Source organism: Camellia sinensis, chromosome 6 (genome assembly GCF_055761805.1).
Source record: "Camellia sinensis isolate YWXY chromosome 6, ASM5576180v1, whole genome shotgun sequence".
NCBI lineage: Eukaryota > Viridiplantae > Streptophyta > Magnoliopsida > Ericales > Theaceae > Camellia > Camellia sinensis.
This window is the reverse complement of record NC_138966.1, coordinates 104498410-104520106: the sequence shown is the minus strand read 5'-3', so window position 1 is coordinate 104520106 and position 21697 is coordinate 104498410. Positions and strand designations below refer to the sequence as shown.

At 31.2% G+C, this 21697-nt stretch overlaps 1 protein-coding gene across 1 annotated transcript; it reads right to left on the bottom strand.

Moving 5' to 3' along the window:
• Positions 1-5462: 5462 nt before the first annotated feature.
• Positions 5463-6436, bottom strand: LOC145793465 (zinc finger BED domain-containing protein RICESLEEPER 2-like). The gene is made up of 2 exons (XM_082876296.1): positions 5577-6436; positions 5463-5475 (listed from the first exon to the last, which is right to left on the bottom strand). The coding sequence occupies exons 1-2, from the start codon at positions 6434-6436 to the stop codon at positions 5463-5465; spliced, it is 873 nt and encodes a 290-aa protein (XP_082732422.1).
• Between the last annotated feature and the right edge of the window lie 15261 nt (positions 6437-21697).

Below are 21697 nucleotides of genomic sequence, written 5' to 3'. Positions count from 1 at the left end.
CAAAGCAACCAAGTAAAACACTATCCCTTGATGTGGAAGATTTGGACATTCCATGGAGTGACCTCATTCTGAAAGAGAGAATTGGATCAGTTATTGTTTTCCCCCAGGTTGGAAAAACATTAGAATGCTAACAATATAGCTGTTTTGTAGCTTAAGGTGGTCATGTACCTTTCTCAATGTTGCAAAGTAGCTTTTTCTTTTTATCTTGTAGGGAGTTGTACTGAAACCAAGTGACTTGGTGCATTTCCAGGTTCTTTTGGTACTGTCCATCGTACTGATTGGCATGGCTCGGTAAGTAATTCATCTCTGTATTCGATTACTAGCTGAAACTTGTTATGCTCTAATATTAATGAATGGGAGTATGTTACCGTGGTACAAGTGAATGTGATTATTGTGGTAGTATAGCAATCTGTATTTTCTAGTGCTAATGTGCAGTATCTATTTGAGCTTTTGGGTTTAGGTATCATGAGAACCTATGCATTATTGTTGATGACGTCGTCAAAAAAATAAGGCGATAATGATGAAGGGGAGCTGATTATATGTGCATGGTCATGTTATTCCCTTAGACTGAATTTCCATGTGGTTCTGTAGGAGAGTCTTAATTGTGCTTGTAATTTGTGTTTAGCCTTGTGTGAGATAAGTCAATTCGAGGATTTGATGAGTCTATTGTTCAATTGGTTAGTGTTCTGTTTCATGATACTCAAAAATAGAATTAATTGTGGAAACTGATGAAAATTTAAGAGTATTGTAAGTGCGTTGAGATTCATGGAGACATGGTTGAAACTTGCATAGTATTCTCAGATTATGATTAAGCAACTCAACTGTGCTCTTAGCCTATTGTGTTTTCTAAATTGACCCTTTTGTTGTTGGAAAATTGTAGTGGTAGTGAGTGATATACTTTCTTGCTTCTGTTCCAAGCATGGAGTCTTTTAGATGTCATAAAGTTTGACAACTGTGAATAGTCTTTTTGTGGTCACAACTTTGTATGCTATGAAGGAAATAATGACATAATCTGCAAATGACATTAAGTTGTGGCTTATGATTATAGAATTTTAGAGTAGTTGATGTGAAAATTTCCCTCTTGCGTATACTTTCTAATTTTTGGAGGGGATGAGAATCGTTAGAGATTATGTTAAAGCAGAAGACTAATTAAAGAGAGAAAAGGAAGAGATCCTATGGAATAACTCATGAAGTCTAGTCTCAGTGAACTGTGAACCGACTGAAAACTAACTTCACAAAATCAGGGTAGTGAGATTCAGATGTCCTCCAGTTTTGATTCTCTTATTTTGTTAAGGTCTCTCCCTCTTGGCCAATCTTGGTAACCGTTTGATAGAGCACTCAAATGTGGTTGCTAGATCAGTAGCTTATAGAGGATGCTTTGCATTCTCCACGGGTCTTTTTTTTTTTTTTTTTGGATCCATATGATGACATTTGAACTTTGTTCTTTCATTATAAATATTTAGTAACAAATCATTGGCTTCTAAGATGTGTTAAAGATCCCAATTCTTTTCTCTTTAGTTTCCCAAAACCAAAAAAATTGGAAAGATAACTGATATTGTTCCCTTATGATGTATTTCAAATTCCATTCATTCGTCACTTGCCCAGAATGTATGAGGGTGAATCTCATTAGTTTTCCAAAACCAAAATCTTTGGAAAAGATAATTGATACTGTTCACTTGTGATTTATTTCAAATTCTACTCATTCACAATTTCCCAAAAATGTATGAGGGCATAACCGGCAGATTTGCACTTCCTCAGATATAATTTTTATGTTTTTTTTGTAGTTGATGCTATAGTAGTTAAATTTTTATTTTTGTATTTGATTGAGATGTTTAATTATCCATGTGGGATTTGATGACTAATAAAAAAAATGTATTTGATGCTATAGTAGTTAAATTTTTATGTTTTTTTGTAATTAACATTAACACATAATTATATTGTCATTAATTATTTTTATTTTTATTTTTCAGATATTTTCCATATAGGAGTGTGCTTCTTGTGGAATGCATGTCTGTGGAGAATATGGCTAACTTTTGTTTTTGTTATCTACACGAAGAATGATGAGAAAAACATTTAATTTTGGTTTATGTTATTTTGAATTATGAACAAAATCATGTATTTAAACATTATATATGTATTATGGAACATTATGTAGTGGGATAATTTTGTTGATGTGTAATTATGAATGGAATTATGGAGAAATTGTTATTTTTATACAGGAATTTTTATATTATTATGCAATTATTATGGAGAAATTTTAATATTTTTAATAATTTTATCGCATGATGTTTTTTTCTTTTTTGTGACGGCACTACACCGTCGCAAAAAACAGAAAATTTTAATATTTTTATTGATTTTGTTACAAGTTTTACTTTTTGCAACGGCATTAAACTGTATCAAAAAATAGAAATTTTATTATTTTTTTAATACATTTTGTGACGGCAGTACACTGTCGCAAAAATAGAAATTTTCATATTTTTAATGCTTTTTGCGACAGCACCACACCGTCGCGAAAACAGTGCTCTTGCCGTTGCAAAAAAAAGACTATTAGCGACAGCATTTTTTTCCGTCTCAAATAACATTTTTTGCGACGGTAAAATAGTGTTGTCGCAAAAAGTCAAGAAATTTCAAACATTATTAGCGACTGCAAAATGCCGTCGCAAAAGGCAGAAATGCACCGTCGCAAAAACTCTTTTGCAACGCCCCCTGTTGCGACCCCCCTCTTACCGTCGCAAAAAGTCATTTGCCGTCGCAAAAAGTTTTTTGCGACGACATTAGGTGTAACGCCCTCAAAATAATAACATTAAACCCATCAAATGAGACATTCATTGACATAAGAAATAACCACATTCTTCCATATATCAGAGTTTCATTACAAAAGTATTACATGTTAACAACAAAAGCAAATGCCTTATGGGCTTACAGCTTTCCAAGTTAACACTTGGTTACAACAAAAGAGTGCTAACTCATTTACACATTAAGCCCTTGGCTTGGATTTACATGTAATACATCAAAATAAACAAAACGACAAAAGTATGTCGGCCTCTAGCCTCCCAAGCTATGTCCTTGGAGGTGGCATGCTACCTGTACCTGAAAATGATATTCCCATATAGGGTGAGCCACAGCCCAGTAGAAATATACTAAACCAACCATGAACAATGACTAAAAGAGTGGCAATTGATAGATGGCCAACACTGATACATTCACATAAATCACATATTTATGTCGTACGACTTATGAGTCCAAGTTACCTTTTATTTTCTCTTTTTCAACAGATAAGCATGTTAGCTCTATCATCATTTCAACAGATATGTATAACAACAATATCCCATATTCACAGATAAGCGTATAAGCTATGTCCACATTCTCAACAGATATGTATAACAACAATATCCCACATTCACAGATAAGCATATAAGCTGTATCCACATTTCACAAAGATAAGCATATGAGCTCTATCTTCACTTCTCTAGACAAACATATGAGCTGTATCTACGGAGTTCATCCCCTATCTTCTCCCAACACTATCCGGTTTAGAGGTACATCCCCCATCTTCCCCTAAACCGCGGAGTACATCCCTCATCTCCTCCTCTACACATAATGTATACAAACACATTGGTTCTATATACAATCACTCAATACATACAGTTAATGTATTCTATCAACCGTCAAATTCCATGACACATTCCATTGATTAGTTTCCGTTTGCCTAATCATCATACATTGTCTACAACAATCACGACTATCCTCCACCGATAACCCAAAGCAATTATTTCTAAACAGAAAATAAATGCACAAATGGATATTCAATCAACATTTCAATTCGGTGTGTGATAACAATTCAACTACACCCTTTAACCCCATACATTCCCAATCTCAACAATTCCATTTCATTTCCTCATTTCTCACAATTAATTATCTCAATTAATCAACAATGTAATTAGGTCATTTTCCATAATTACCATTTCAACCCTTAGGTCCCATTTTCATCAATGATTCAACATTTATTCCATTTCTATATACCACAAATACATCTAGGTTTATTATAAATAAAACCCCAACCTTTGTAAAATAACACAAAAGCCCCAAATTTTCACAAGATTACCAAACCAACCCCAACATCTCAAAATACCAAAATTTAAAGACAAAATCCATAGAGAGGGGTAGGATATCCCTACCTCAAATTCGGAGCTCCAAGGGAGAAGAAGACAAAACCCAACGTGCTCCAAATCTCGAAATTTTCAGATTAAAAAGTAACCCTCGACGATCAACAACTTTTTTGTAAAGGCCAAAGGTGAGCAAATCACTCGTACTAGATCAAAACCTAGAGAGAAGGTAGAGTTCTAGAGTGAGAGGCTCAACAATGGTGTTTTTGGAAAAGTAAGAGAGATAAGAGAAAGTGAAAAAGTGATTTGAAAAGTCAAAACACGGAACTTAAACCCAGTCGACCCGCTCGAGCATCAAACACCCCGCTCGAGCGTCACTCATAGACTTCCGCTCGAGCGCCAACAATCCCGCTCGAGCGGCGGATACACACTCCCAGAACTTTTACCGAACTAGGTCTTCGCTCGAGCTTCCAACTCCCCGCTCGAGCGGCACTCACACAACCCCGCTCGAGCGGCCAATACCACGCTCGAGCGTCCAACACTGCACAGAAAATACTGGATGGTTGCAATTCCCGCTCGAGCGCCAACACCCCCGCTCAAGCGGACATGTCAAAATCTGGGCAACTAGTTTTGGCTTCTAAACTCAACCAACATGTAACAAACCTGCCCAACACATCCTATAACTCAAATACGAAGTAAAAAGGATGTAAACAAGATAATAAACAACTACCAACATCCACGGACACATGTCCGGATCACTGTACAACAAGGGTAAACCCGGGATCGCTATATTAGGAGTATTAGCGACGGCATTTTGCTGTGGCAAAAAGCTGAAATTTTAGTAGTGTTAGTCCGTCCTTTGAGTTTTTTAGGTTAAAGTAGGGGTACTTGCGGATCGAATTTATGCAGTTTGCGGTTCGGTTTTTACCCGCCCGCACCTATGCATTTTGAGAAAAAGTCAAACCGCAACCACCCGCAGTGCGGTTTGCAATTTGTGCGGATAGGATTTGTGGATGTGCAGGCAGTTTGCGGTTTGGATTTTTCCCTTTAAAAGTTATTTTTTTATTTTTTTCATTTTGTAAATATTTATTTTGAGTCATTTTCTTCCAATTTTCTAAAATACTGGAATGCTTCAATATTAATAATTAATAAATTAAAACTTATAAAATTAAAAATACAACAAAATCAATTCATAACACAAACAATCATTTAAAATCCTAAAATCATTCAAAATTATTCAAAATCATAAAATCATTCAAAATTAATCTACTACCCAACAATACAATTAAAGTAAAATCATTTACAATCCTAATGTAAATCATCAATCTCACTCTCCAACTACTTTCTCAACATTCTTCATCTACTACTACTACCCAATAATACAAAATTAAAATAAAATTATTCAAAATCTCAAATGTTTGATTCTTTGCAAAATGTTTAACGTCGGACAAATATTGTTCCAATTCTAACTTAGATCCACTAATGCATCGCTCCTCCAAATAGGAATTAAATTGGAAGTCAACCAAAGAATAAGGATCATCATCATCATCTTCCACCATATTCACAACTTCAGTCACACTTGGAAGTTTCTCATTGGAATGATAAAGTGTGACATACTGGCTATATAAACGACTTAAACAACCCTTAACCTTGTCTACCATATCTTCCACCTTCTTAGTATCTCCAAGAAATAAATTTGAAAAACAATACTCCAAGTATGCTATTTTTTTTGTAGGATCAAGAACAACCGCAACATACAATAACAAATTGATTTTACTTCCATCCCCCCAATACTTGTAAACTTTTGTTTTCATAGTCTTTGCCATTGTGCTCAAAGTATTATCATCCTCCAAAATTAATTGGTTAATTTTGCTTTCAATAATAAACATTACTTTGTAAAAAGCATTGGAAGTAACAAAGAGAGACCTCAAAAACTTCTTAGTTGCAAGATAAAATAATTTTAGAAACCTCAAAAACAATCTACATTTTTTCCAATCCAACTCATTAGGACTTCTCCTTATGCCACCATCAGCATCCTTGAAATAAAGTTCAAAATTGGAATCCACAAACTTCAAGCAGTTAAAAGTCTTCTCATACTTTTCGGCGGCCTCCAACATCAAATAGGTAGAGTTCCACCTAGTTGGTCCATCTAGGCATACAAGAGCTTTTGAATTAAGTTTGAGTGTGGCTACACACTTCTTAAAAACATCATGCCTATGAAGAGAGGACCTCACATATCTCACCGCAAGTCTAATGTTGGCAATAGAATCGTCCATTTCTTTCAACCCATCACCCACAACGAGATTAAGAATATATGCACAAAAACGCATGTGAATAAACTCATGTTGTAAAATAGTCCCTTTCTTTGGTTATTGTTTTCAAATATTGAATGGTAAGATTATTAAAACTAGCATTATCAATGTTAAGGTGAAAATGCTATCAATGTTCCACTCAATCAAACACGATTCAATTTTCTTACCCAATGTTTCTTCTTTGTGATCTTCAACTTGTTGAAAATTTATGATTCTTTTTTGAAGTTTCTAGTTATCATCGATGAAATGAGTAGTCAAACACATGTAACATAAATTCTGAATAGATGTCCAAGTGTCCGTAGTAAAGCAAATTCGATGACCCTTCATGGCCTTCTTTAACTTATCTCTTTCATTCTTGAATATGTTAAGCACTTCTCGGACAGGTCAAAATCTGGGCAACTAGTTTTGGCTTCTAAACTCAACCAATCTAAATAACAACTCATCATTGACAACCATCTCCGAAAGAGACTTTTTACAAGCATCAAAATTAAAAGTTGTTGCTACAACCTCAATACCCTTTTCATTTTGTTTCGGTTTAAGATTTAATGTTTGTTGACCATCTGTATCCCTATTTGGATATTCTTTACAATTGGATGTATAACTCCTCAAATTGCTAGTCCCATGAAGTCTAGAGTCAGCCAAATACTCTTTCTTGCAATATTTGCATACGGCTTTACATTTCCCATCAGTCCCCATAGCCAAATACTCTTCCTCCTCCACCCTCACTCTTTCTTTTTGAGGTTCTAAGAGGCTTAGGTTCAGGTTCGAGTTCGGCTATGGGGGGATTCATTTGAGAATTAGAGAATTCCGGAGGTAAAAGATTGATTGCGGGAGATTGAACACTATCCTCCATTTAAACTGGATTACAAAAATTAAAAATTCAATTTCAATAACATAACAGATTACAGATTCAATTTCAATAACATAATTGTAGCTTTAATAATAGATTCAATAACAGATTCCATAACATATTCAATTTAATAACAGATTCAATTTAATAATAGATTCAAATTTCAATACAGATTCAGTTTAATAACAGATTCAATTTAAAATTACAATAACAGATTTAATTCCAATCACAGATTTAATAACACAGATTCAATCACACAGATTCAATAAAATTACAATAAAATTGAATAAAATTACAATAACACAGATTCAATCACAAATTGAATAACAGATTTAATTCCAAATAGAATTGCACAGATAAACTCCAATCAGAAATGAGCAGATTTAATTCCAAACAGAAATGAACAGATTTAATTCCAATCACCATTGAAACAAATCTTAGTCACACAATAACAGATTTAATTCCAATCTCAGAGATCTGTTGCTATAAAAAATAAAAAAATAAAAACAAATCTGATTGCCTAACAAATAATAGATATGATTGCATAAAAATAACAGACAAACATATTTGATTACCTAAAACAAAAATCAAAGATACGGAAGAGAGAGATAGAGACAGAGACAGAGACAGAGATAGAGACAAAGGCTTACCTATGAGGTCGATCAGTGCGATGAGAAAGTGAGGTCGATCGGTCGATCTTGTGATGAGAGTGAATCGATCTTGTGAGGTCGATCGGTGCAGATGAAAAACAACAGAGTGAGATACTGATGAGATGAGAGGAAAAAAAGAAGGAATGAGGGAGAGAGAGAGAGAGAGAGAGAGAGAGAGAGAGAGAGAGAGAGAGAAAGACAGAGACAGAGACATAGGCTTACCTATGAGGTCGATCGGTGCGATAAGAGAGTGAAATCGATCAGTCGATCTTACGATGAGAGAGAATTGATCTCATGAGGTCGATTGGTCGATCTTGTGAGGTCGATCGGTGCAGACGAAAAGCGAGAGAGTGAAAGACTAATGAGATGAGAGGAAGGAAAAAAAGAGCTGCGTCGTTTGAGTTTGAGATTAGGTTTTTCTTGGTTTTGTTTGTTATAGATGAAATGAATGAATAAACGGTCCAGATTCAAAATTTAAAAAAAAATGATATATTTAATGCAGGCAGGTTGTGCGGGTGTAGATCAAACCCGCAATCCAAAAATTTGATATATTTCAAACCGTACCCGACCCTATTGTGTTTGCCGAACCACCCATAAGTATGCGGGTCAGATCAGATAGGACAGATTGTATGAATCGAATAACCCTATGCCCAGCTCTAGACTAAAGTACACCACATTTTTATGGCTTTAGCATGAGTGGCTTATTTCTCTGAATTTTTTGTTTTTTCAATCCATGAGACGCATAGTTTTAAAAAGCGGAAACTTGTATAGACCAAAATTCGAATCCTTATTAGACTTTTGCGGTTTAATTTTTCTTTTTTCTTTTTGTTCCTCTTATTTTGATTAATAGTGGTAGGGTTATAAAAATATTATTTAATTTTTATTTTTTCATAATATTATTATTTAAGTTTTTTTTTTTTTTTTTTTGTTCCTCTTATTTTGATTAATCTTTTATTATTTAATTTTTCTTTCTTTTTTCTTTTTTCTTTTTGTTTTTTCATGAAAATATTATTTGATTATTTAATTAATAAAATTATTATTTTGAATTACAATAAGCCCTAACAAATTCATAACACTGAATCAATTTCACCTTTGCACTGTCAAACAATATGTGAATTATATAAATAAATTAAGAACAATGGTAGCGATACTAAATGAATTATTAAATATTTTACATAATATTTATTTACATAAGTGTGAAACCCATATCACATGAAACCCACACCTATGTGAATATTGTATACAATATTACATAATTTACATATCTCTAGCATTTTTTATAATTAATTAGCAGAAATTTAATCCATGATCATATATTGTTATTAACATATTACTTGTGCTATGCACGGGATAAAATAATATATTATTTATTAAAAATATGATAATTTTTTATATTTTGTCTTTCGTAAATAAAATTTTATGTATAAATTTAAGAATTTTGTTTCAGATGTTCCTTTACTATAATATATAGTATAGATAAATTAAAATTATTGTATTGACAATTAATAATTAAAATTTTACTTTGTTATAAAAAAATGACATGGTTCTTATACTTCAGTATTTTAGAATAAAAATATACAAATTTTAAAAAATTATCATATTGTTTTTCGAAAGGGAAATAATTAAAGAAATTTTAAAAACTTAATAAGTAAGAAAGAATCATCGTAACATGTAAAATTAGTAAAATCATAGTTACACCAGCAAACCATTCAAACCAAAACGATTTAGCTTAATCAGTTAGGTCAAAAGACCAACCAGTTTACACAAAAATTAATTAATTAAAACTTTTAAATTTTATTTTAATAAAATTTAAGCTGTCACTAAATATTTAAAAGAATCTATTAATTTAAATTTGGGCAAATTACAAACACCCCATCGAGGTTTGGTAAAAATACAGATTCCCCCCTGAGGTTTGAGAAATTACAAATTGCCCCCTAAAGGTCAAATGTTCATAATAAATTAGGAAAAATTAGGGGGGAATCTGTATGAAAATATAAACCTCAGGGGGCAATTTGTTATGAAAATGTAAACCTCAGGGGGCGGGATGTAATTTCTCAAACCTCAGGGAAGAATCTGTATTTTCACCAAACCTCGAGGGGGGTGTTTGTAATTTGCCCTTTAAATTTAGAATCGACACAATATAAATTTAAAATTATAAGAATCTATCTCATAATTTATAAGTTTCAAAGACAAATTTAAAATTATTATAATTATCTCATAATTTTTTGTATTAAGGAGCAGTAAGAGTGACATTGAGATTATCAATATATTTATATATTTTACAAAAGAATACTTTTAAAGAGAGATATTATGTGAGTTTCAAAATTTTATACAAAATTATTTTTAAAATTAAAACCTCTATATAGGATTATAAAATAAAAGTTAAATGAAAGCTAGCCAATGAGAATTTTCTTAATTGTTTAAAATTAAGAAAATAAAAAAAAATAGTATGAGATATTGATCATAAGGCTTCTCACTAAAGATCTCCTTTTTGCTTAGATAAATGAGAACATAAAATTCACTTTATGTAAGTAAAATAATTCACCTTTTCCTCCTTTTCTCGATGTGAGATTATAAAATAAAAGTTAAATAGAAGCTAGTCAATGGAGATTTTCTTAATTGTTTAAAAGTCAACAATTGTTTAGGCGGGAAGTTTATTTCGGATCAAGCAATCTTAGCCGTTTAATCTTTTAATTAGGTCAATCTTTAATTTATTTCAAATCAAACAAATTTAACCAATATATTTTGATAAAACCGCTAAAATCACAGTTAAACCAACGAATCAGTCAAACCGAAAACGGTTCACCCTATCTGCTAGGTCAAAAGGACCAACCAATTTATACAAAAATTAAATAATTAAAACTTTTAATTTTATTTCGATTTTAAAATTTAAATTGTCTTGAACTGAAATATAAATAACACTATAATATTAAATTGGAACATAAGGCTTATATAGTAAAACAACTCATTTTTTTCTCTTTTTCCTGATATGGGTTTGTAAAATAAAAACCAAAAGTTGTTTAGACAAGAAGTTCATATGTTATTAAGCAATCTCAGTCGTTCAATTTTTAATATGGTCAATCTTAGTTTATTTCAAATCAAACAAATCTAAGCAATATATTTTCATAAAACAACTAAAATCATGGTTAAACTAGCGAATCAGTCAAACCGAAAATGATTCAACCTAATCGGCTAAGTCAAAAGACCAACCAATTTACAACAAAATTAATTAATTAAAACTTTTAAACTTTATTTTAAAATTTAAACCATCTTGAATTAAAACATGCACAATATTATAATATTAAATGAGATTATAAGATTCATTTTATATAAGTGAAATTACCTATTTTTTCTTTCCTTTCTCGATGTGGAATTGTAATTATTTTAAAGTTAAATATTATGAGAGTTTCAAAACCTCATACAAAATTATTTTTAAAATCAAAACCTCTATGTGGGATTGTAATTATTTTAAAGTTAAATATTATTAGAGTTTCAAAACCTTATACAACATTATTTTTAAAATCAAAACTTCTATGTGAGATTGTAAAATAAAAGTTAAATGGAAGCTAATCAATGGAGATTTTTTTACTTGTTTAAAATTAAGAAAATCAAAAAAAAAAATTGTATTGATTATAGGGCTTCTCATTAAAAATCTCTTTTTGTTTATATAAATAGGAGTATAAGATTTATTTTATATAAGTGAAACAATTCACTTTTTTCTTCTTTTCCCGATGTAGGATTGTAAAATAAAAGTTAAATAAAAGCTAGCAAATGAGGATTTTCTTAATTATTTAAAATAAAAAAAAAAACTCAATAATTTTAGAATGAGTGTTTAGAACTTCTAGAAAGTTTTTCTCTCAGAACCCCTTTATAAGATTCACTTTATATAAGTGAAACAACTCACTTTTTTTTTCCCGATATGGGATTATAACACTTTATATAAGTGAAACAACCCTTTTTTTTTTTTTTTCTCTTCTCAATGTAGGATTGTAATTATTTTTAAGTTAAATATTATGTGAGTTTCAAAATCTCATACAAAATTATTTTTAAAATCAAAACGTCTATGTGAGATTATAAAATAACAGTTAAATAGAAGCTAACCAATGGAGATTTTCTAAATTGTTTAAGATTAAGAAAATCAAAAAAATAAGTATGAGATATTGATTATAGGGTTTCTCATTAAAAATCTCATTTTCCTTATATAAATTAGTTTATTTAATCAATATATTTTGATAAAATAGCTAAAATCGCGATTAAACCAATGAATCAATGAAATCAAAAATGATTTAGCCTAATCAACTAGATCATAATTAATTAATTAAAATTTTTTAAATTTAAACCATATTAAATGGGATGGGAGTATTAAAGTAAAACAACTCATTTTTTTCCTTTTTTTCGATGTGAGATTATCAAACAAAAGTTAGCCAATGGAGATTTTCTTAATTATTTTGAAATTAAGGAAATCAATAAAATTAATATGAGATATTGAAACTCTCACAAGGTTTCTCATGAAATGGAATGGGAGTATAAGATTTACTTTGTATGAGTAAAACAACTCTTTTTTTTTTTCTTCTTATTTTCCCGAAGTGGGATTATCAAATAAAAGTATAAAATCGCTAAAATTGCGATTAAACCAACGAATCAATCAAATCAAAAATGATTTAGCATAATCGGCTAAGTCATAATTAATTAATTAAAACTTTTAAAATTTAAACTATTTTGAATTGAAACATATTCAACATTATAATATTAATGGGATGGGAGTTAAGATTCACTCTATAGGAGTAAAATAACTCATTTTTTTTCTTATTTTCCCGATGTGAGATTATCAAATAAAAGGTAGCCAATGGGGATTTTCTTAATTGTTTTAAATTAAGAAAATTAATATGAGATATTAAAACTCTTACAAGGCTACTCACTAAATAGAATGGAAGTATAAGATTTACTTTATATGAGTAAAACAACTCATTTTTTTATTTATTTTTCCTGATGTAGGATTATCAAATAAAAATTAGCCAATAAAGATTTTCTTAATTGTTTAAAATCAAGAAAATCAAAAAAATTAGAATGAGAATTTAGAACTCCTAAAAGGTTTGTCACTAAAAAGTCCATTTTCTTTATATTACCTCGTTTGGCAAGTGACTTTTTTAGCCAAAAAGCCAAAGGTTGCGATTGGTAGAGTTTTGTAATTATGATTTGAGAGTATGAGTTGTATTTTGAGGTTGTGGGGTTTGGAATTATGATTTGAATGAAGAAAATTTGTTTCGTAAAGAGTTTTGAAAAGAGTTTTGATTTGAGTGGAGAATTGTTAATGTGACATTTGATACAAAAATTTACAACTCATAACTAAACATACAACTCAAAATTATTTTAAAGCACATAAAAAATTTTAAAAATTTCAGAAAATATTTTTTTCGATTATATAAAAATTAACATATAAATTGTAAAAAAAAAATCACTATTCCGGTCAACCGACCGGACGACCGGTCAGGCAAAATTTTCAAAAAAAAAAATTCTAAAATGCGCGGCTGAGACAGAGCTCTCTGTAGAGTTTTGGAAACATGATTCCAAAACTCTTACCAAACACCATACTTGAATCAAGGTGCAAAATCATGATTTGAGAACACAATCAAACACAGCCAAAAAGTCAGTAAAAAAATCAAAAAGCTAACAACCCATACCAAAAAGTCAAAGATTCTTTTTTCTCTCTACTTTTTGCACATCTTTTCGTAAAAAGTCAAAAAGTCATCCCAAACATACTAATTTTTTTTAGCTCATATTTTAGTCAAATAGCTAAAAAATTACTAAATGAGTAATGCTACGTCGCTCGAAAATGGCCCCCCCCGAATCCCCCTAAAGGCAAAAACGACGTCGTTTTTGCCTTCTTTTTTTTTTGAATCAGAAACGAAGAAGAAGAAGAAGAATAAGAAGAAGAAGAATAAGAGAAGGGAGAAGAAGAAGAAGGGAAGGGAGAAGGGAGAACTGGACAAGAGGGGGCATAAACCAGGGGCGGAGGCGAGGCGGAGGTTGAGCTGCTGCGACGATCGGCGATCGGCCGACGATCGGCGATCGGCCGACGATCGGCCGAGCTGCTGCGACGGCTTCTCTCCCTCTCTCTCTCTATTTCCATTTTCGGGGGATTCGGAGGGGAGCTCATTCGAGCTCCCAAGCTTTATCCTTACTAAATTAGCATGTTCCCAAATGAGGATAGATAGATTTTGTTGCATTTTTTTTTTTGGTGTGCGCATGATATCTTCTTAGAAAAAGAATCAACATCCACTTTGTTTTTCTTAAAAGTTCAACGTATTATTATTGATCACACGAAAAATAAATGTAAATTGTATTGAACATGGACGAATGACAAATTGGTTCGGACAGTTGAGAAAGATGAGTTGAGTCACAAATTAGATTAAGCCTCCGTTTGCCAAGTTAGTTTGGAGGTTTTTTGGGTTAAAATAACCACAAAAAATAAAATAGGCTTTTTAGTCCAATAAGATAAAACATGACATTCAACCCATAATTATTATATTCTTGTTGGAAAATTTATAAAGAGGTAGTTGTGAATTGAAATATACTTTATTTTGAATGAAAGGGTGTAACCTTTCATGGTATCTTTTTGTTTTAAATGCAGGGTACAAACCTTTCATGGTGTCTCTTTATTTTAAAGGAAGGGGTATGTCCCTTCTTCATACCTTTTCTATTTAAATTGAATAGGTGCCAACAAAGCCTATATAAAGCCAGCCCCATTCCAATTTTGAGGGATTCAAAAAATTCAGTCTGAAATTTTTGTCTCTTTGCTGTCAATTTTCTTTTAGTGCATTATTCTTCATATAAAATATTAGGAATAAATTTCAGAGAGTTATAGAACACAAGGTTTTAGTTCGCCGGACAAATTTGTTTGAAGTGCTTCTACAAATTTGTGAAGATCATTGTATCCTGGGAGATAGACGCCACTCAACCGTAAGCACCGTAGCGGGGCGAATCTGTCTTAAAGACAGAGTGTCACACACTCAACTTGGTCTTAATTTTTATTCGATTCGATAAAAAAATCTGATATGTTATTTATTTATTTTGTTTGATTTTATTTCAAGTTATTTTATTTACACAGAAGATTGATCCAACAATCTTAAGACAGATTCAAATTATTCTGTTTGCAGAATTTTTCGTTTGTTTCCTTTTTTCCATTTTTCGTAAATAATTTCGGAAGAAAATTATTTTCTGTGGATTTACAAAATAATATTCTGGTTGGAAAAACAAATAGTGATTATATGCTATTTGACAGATAGTAGTAATATACTGTCTCTTTTCTTTGACAACAACTAGTAGTACGACACTGGTGTCATTAACAATTCAGAATATATTTTTGTGGAATTTTTCAGAAATTAATTTTGGGTTTTAGAAATTATTTTTTGAGTTTTCATTACTTAAAATTCTGTTTTAGTATTTTAATTATTGAAGTGCTATAGAAATTAATTTTCTGTGTGGAATTAATTTGGTTAAATAAATTTTTTATTTTATTTTATTTTATTTCAAATTAATTGAAAATAAAAGTTACATTTTGTTTTGTTTCTTTTATTTTAACATATTTTATAGTTGTAGTTTGGTTTAATTTGTTTAAATAAAATTTTATTTTATTTTCAAATTAATTGGAAATAAAAGTTACAATTCTTGTTTCTTTTATTTTTACAGAATTTAAAGTTCTGTGTTTTTTGGTTTAAATTTTCTATGTAGTATAAAATTCTAATTATAATTTTATTTTATAATTTAGAATTTATGGCTACTAAAACTGGTCAAACTAATGTTCAAACCAGTACTGGTATGGTGTTTGCCATTACGCCAACCTCTCCTTATGTTGGGACTGTGCCAGTGAATAATAATGAAAAGGCAGAGAAGTTCTTAAGAACTGATTTTTGCAAAGGCAAAGGAAGAACAAGTAAGAAGGTTACTAAAGCCGATATAACCGAAATGGATATAATTTCCAATAGTGTAGATGTCATAAATCTTTCTGCAGTTGTTTCTGACGCAAATCTTGTCGGAAATCCTAAAGTATGGTGGGTGGACACTGGTGCTACTCGCCATATTTGTGCCGACAAAAAGATGTTCACATCTTATTCTTCAGTGGACAATGGTGAACAACTTTTTATGGACAACTCCTCAACTTCCAAAGTTGAAGGACAAGGAAAGATTGTACTCAAGATGACATCTGGAAAGGAATTTGCTCTCAACAATGTGTTGCATGGACCGGACATTCGCAATAATATTGTTTCCGGATCTTTGTTGAGTAAGAATGGGTTTAGGCTAGTATTTGAGAGTGATAAATTTGTACTTACTAAGAATGGGATGTATATAGGAAAAGGTTACATGTCTGATGGCCTTTTCAAGTTAAATAGAATGACCGTTGTACCCTCAGTTATTAATAATACTACATCTTCTTCTTACTTGCTTGAGTCTTCAAATTTATGGCATGGTAGACTAGGACATGTTAATTATGGATCTTTGCGTAGATTAATTAATATGGAATGTTTACCTAAATTTAACATTGATTCAAATCATAAATGTGAAGTTTGCATTGAGACAAAATTATCTAAAACTCTTTTTCATTCAATTGAAAGAAGTACGGAACCACTTGAATTAATTCATAGTGACATTTGTGATTTTAAATCAATTCAAACTAGAGGTGGGAAAAAGTATTTTATCACTTTTATAGATGACGATACTAGATATAGTTATATTTATTTAATTCGAACCAATGATGAAACTTTGGAAACTTTCATTCAATATAAGAATGAAGTTGAAAATCAACTTGGTAAGAAAATCAAGAAACTTAGAAGTGATAGAGGTGGTGAATATGAATCACCTTTTGGTGAGTTTTGTAAAGAACATGGAATAATTCATCAAACCACCGCTCCTTACTCATCTCAGCAAAATAGAATTACTGAAAGGAAAAATAGGACTTTAAAAGAAATGATGAATGCCATGTTAATCAGTTCTGGATTACCTCGGAACTTGTAGGGGGAAGCAATACTTTCTGCTAACTATATACTTAACAAAGTACCCCGAAAGAAAGTGATTCAAACACCTTATGAATTGTGGCATGAAAGAGTACCATCCTACAAATACTTAAAAGTGTAGGGGTGTTTGGCTAAAGTGGCTATTCCTAGTCCTAAAAAGACTAAGATAGGTCCTAAGACCATTGATTACATTTTCATTGGTTATGTCAAGAATAGTAGTGCATATCGGTTTCTGATTCATAAATCAGAACATTCCGAAATGCATGCAAATACTATTATTGAGTCTCGGAATGCATCATTCTTTGAACATGTATTTCCAAATAAAACTGGACAAGAGACTAGTACTAATAAAAGATCTTTTGATGCTATTACTAGTCAGGATCAAGAACATGATCAAGAACAAGAGTTAGATCAAAATGAGGAAGAGGAACTTAGGCGTAGTAAACGTGCTAGAACCTCAAAATCTTTTGGTCCAGATTTTCTAACATATTTGTTAGAAAAATGAGCCTTTAACTTTTAAAGATGCTATGTCCAGTCCTGAAGCTCCTTTATGGAAAGAAGCTGTCAACAGTGAAGTTGAATCCATCTTGCAAAATCACACTTGGGAATTAGTGGACTTGCCACCAAGTTGTAAACCTCTTGGGTACAAGTGGATTTTCAAAAGAAAATTGAAGGCGGATGGATCAATTGACAAATACAAGCAAGACTTGTGGTCAAAGGGTTTAAACAAAAAGAAGGTCTTGATTACTTTGACACATACTCACTGGTTACTAGAATAACATCCATTAGAATGCTAATTGCCATTGCATCTCTATACAATTTAGAAATTCATCAAATGGATGTAAAAATCACTTTCTTAAATGGTGAGTTACATGAAGAAATTTACATGGAACAACCAAAAGGGTTTTCTGTTCCAGGAAAAGAAAAGAAAGTGTGTAAATTGGTTAAATCATTATATGGTTTAAAACAAGCGCCAAAGCAATGGCATAAGAAATTTGACAAGGCAATGATGTCAAATGGATTTAAAATTAATGAGTGTGACAAATGCGTTTATATTAAAAACACAGATAAAGGTTATGTCATTGTATGTCTTTATGTAGATGATATGCTCATCATTGGTAGTAATAATAACATGATTAAAACTACCAAGAAAATGTTGAATAAACATTTTGACATGAAGGACATGGGCATTGCTAATGTAATACTTGGTATGAAAATTATCAAAACATCAGAAGGATATGCTTTGTTACAATCTCATTACATTGAAAAAATACTTGACAAATTCAGCAAAGATGATGATCATCTTGCTAGAACTCCTGTAGATGTTAATTTGTATCTTTCTAAGAATGTACAGGAAAGTATTTCTCAATTAGAGTATGCCCAAATTATTGAAAGTTTAATGTACTTGATGAACTGCGCTCGCCCAGATATAGCTTATGCAGTAAGTAAATTAAGTAGATATACGAGTAATCCGGGAGTAGAACACTAGAAAGTAATTATAAGGGTTTTAAGGTATCTCCGATTTACTCATAACATTGGGCTTAATTATACTAGATATCCAGCAGTACTTGAAGGATACTGTGATGCAAATTGGATATCGGATACTACAGACTCAAAGTCCACTACTGGGTATGTCTTTACTCTTGGTGGGACGGCTGTATCTTGGAAATCTTCCAAATAGACTTGTATTGCTAGGTCTACTATGGAATCTGAATTCATAGCTTTAGACAAAGCAGGGGAAGAGGTAGAATGGCTTCGCCACTTCCTTGAAGATATTCCAATATGGCCAAAACCGATGCCTGCTAGATGCATACATTGTGATAGTCAATCAGCAATTGGTAGAGCACAGAGTCATATGTATAACGGTAAGTCTCAACACATTCGTCGTCGACATAATATCGTAAGACAACTACTCTCTAATGGAATTATGTCTATAGAATATGTTAAGTCTAAAGACAACATAGCGGATCCACTAACCAAACGGTTAGCAAGAGAGTTAGTTGAGAAATCATCGAGGGGAATGGGACTTAAGCATATTAAATAAGAGTTACCATAACGGCAACCCAACCTAGTTGACTGGAGATCCCAAGATCTAGGTTCAAAGGGACAACCGAGTTGTGAATGACTCAGAAGGATCACTGGGGAGTTTATCTCCTACCCATTTCTTTGATGAAATAGTGATGTCTGCAGCGGTTTAGGTTAAGTAATACTTTTGATGATTCTTATATCTAGGTAAACCTGGTGGAGTATGGCAGGATACTTTTCATAAGAATCACCTATGTGAGTGTGAATTGGGCCGGTTCTATAAGATTTGTGAAGGGCTACAAGTCTTTAGAGCACTCATGAAAGATCAGGTTGTTTAGGGCCAAAATGAACACAATAGTGAGAACTAAACTGTGTCTGGAGATATACTGTGTGAGTTCTATTGTCTTGGTTTACACAAACGGCTGAACAGTTCAAGACATCATGTTCACTGATTAGCTAGTAAATCCGATAGTATCTCACAAGGGAAGGTTCAAAGCCAAAAGCTACCTATCCTTTGCAAAATATTTTCAATTTCTGTACTCTCTGTATTTACATCATGTTGTTGCATTTTCTCTCTGTCAATTTCATTCATGTGGGGGATTGTTGGAAAATTTGCAAAGAGGTAGTTGTGAATTGAAATAGACTCCATTTTGAATGAAAGGGTGTAACCTTTCAGGGTGTCTTTTTGTTTTAAAGGAAGGGTCAAACCTCCATTTGAATGAAAAGGTGCAAACTTTTCATGGTGTCTCTTTATTTTAAAGGAAGGGGTATGTCCCTTCTTCATACCTTTTCTATTCAAATTGAATAGGTGCCAACAAAGCCTATATAAAGGCAGCCCCATTCCAATTTTGATTGATTCCAAAAATTCATTTTCCTTGCCTTCATTTTGCTCTCTTGCATCCTTTATTCTTCATATTTACTTTTAGAATAAATTAAAGAGAGTATAGATCACAGGTTTGGTTCGCCGAATAAATTTATTTGAAGTGCTTCTATAAATTTGTGAAGATCATTGTATCCTACGAGATAGACGCCATTCAACCGTAAGCACCGTAGCGGGGCGAATCTGTCTTAAGGACAAAGTGTCACACACTCGACTTGGTCTTAATTTTAATTCGGTTCGATAAATAAATCCGGTATGTTATGTATTTATTTTGTTTGAATTTATTTCAAGTTATTTTATTTACACAGAAGATTGTTCCAACAATTCTTTCCCTCACAAAAAAGCCAAAAAAATCGAAAATCCTTCCTAAACCAGGCTTTTCAGCCCCGCTAAAATAGCCAAAAAAAATTAAAAAGCCAAAAAGCCAACTCACTTCCCAAACGGAGGCTAAGGACTCATTTGCGATCTACTAAAAACTTATATTTTTTTTTTATAAAAAAAAATTTGAAAGGTCAAAAAGCTTGTTTACTATTAGATAAAAAATTTAAATGTCACATTAATTTTTTCACTTACAAAAAAAAAAAATTATTGTTACATTTTCCAAACTCACTCACTCTGTCTAGTTTAGCTTTTGAAAATTATTTTTGATTTTTTTAATAGCTTTATATATATATATATATAAACTTTTGGGTAAATCTAAGGAAAACTTAGTAAAACATCCCTCTCCAATTTTATATAATAAGAGAGGTCCAAGATTTTTTTTTATTAATTAAGGTCCCTCAATATTTTCACGGAAAAGATTTGACCCAAAGAAATTTTTCCGGACTCAGAGAAATTTTAATTTTCACAAAGAAATTTCAAAATCTCTCTATGAAATCAGAGAAATTTCTCTGAGTCAGAAAAAAATTTTGAGTCAAATTTTCTCTATGAAAATGTTAAGGGACCTTAACAACTATAAAAATATTATATGTCATTTATTCTATAAAATCTTAATATTAAAGACTTTAAAAAAATTCTCCGACGTCTAATCTAGATGCACTTACAAAAAATAAATATTCATAAAAATTACTAAATATAATTTTTTTTTCTTTTCTTCACAAATAATTCATTTTCTAAATGTATATAGCTTAAGTTGAACCAAAATTAAAAACGATTAAACTAAATTGATTAAAATATGAAAAATATTTACTAAGGACACAAAATTTCAAAAACAGTATTTGAATTTTAAAACCAAACTATAGAATGATGTTAGCGTCTCAAGAAAAGAAAATTTTAAAATATAAATACATGACTATAACAAATTTTTTTTTTAAATGAGAATAATGGGTGCCTCGGGTTTGCTTGTTTGGTGAATTTTTTATTTATTTATTTTTTGTTGTTGTTGTGTGCTTATTTTTGTCTTTAGTAAAAAAAAAAAAAATTAAAAAAGTTTTAGGTGTTTAGATTCTGCTCGACGAGATAAACCGTAAAATTATAATAAAAAAAATCCAAAAGATGTATATAAAAGACAAAAATAAACAAAAAATGGTAGACTTTTTTGGCTTATTTTGGATTTTTAAATTTTTTTAATTTTTTTTTTTAAAAATTACTTTTTAAATTGGTCTATACAAAACAGACCGAAAACGTACAACATTCTGACATAATCTTTTTAAAAAAAATACTAAAGACCAAAAAAATTATAAATTTTTTTTAAAAAAAAGATGTGATTTTGGGAATATACACTTTATAATTAAAGAAAAAAATGACATAATTTCATACTTTCTGAATCATAACTCAAAAAAATATAATAGCTAAAAGTAACATGAGACATAACTAAACTCATGAGTCATAATTAAAAGGGGTTTTTTTATTAATATCTCTGAT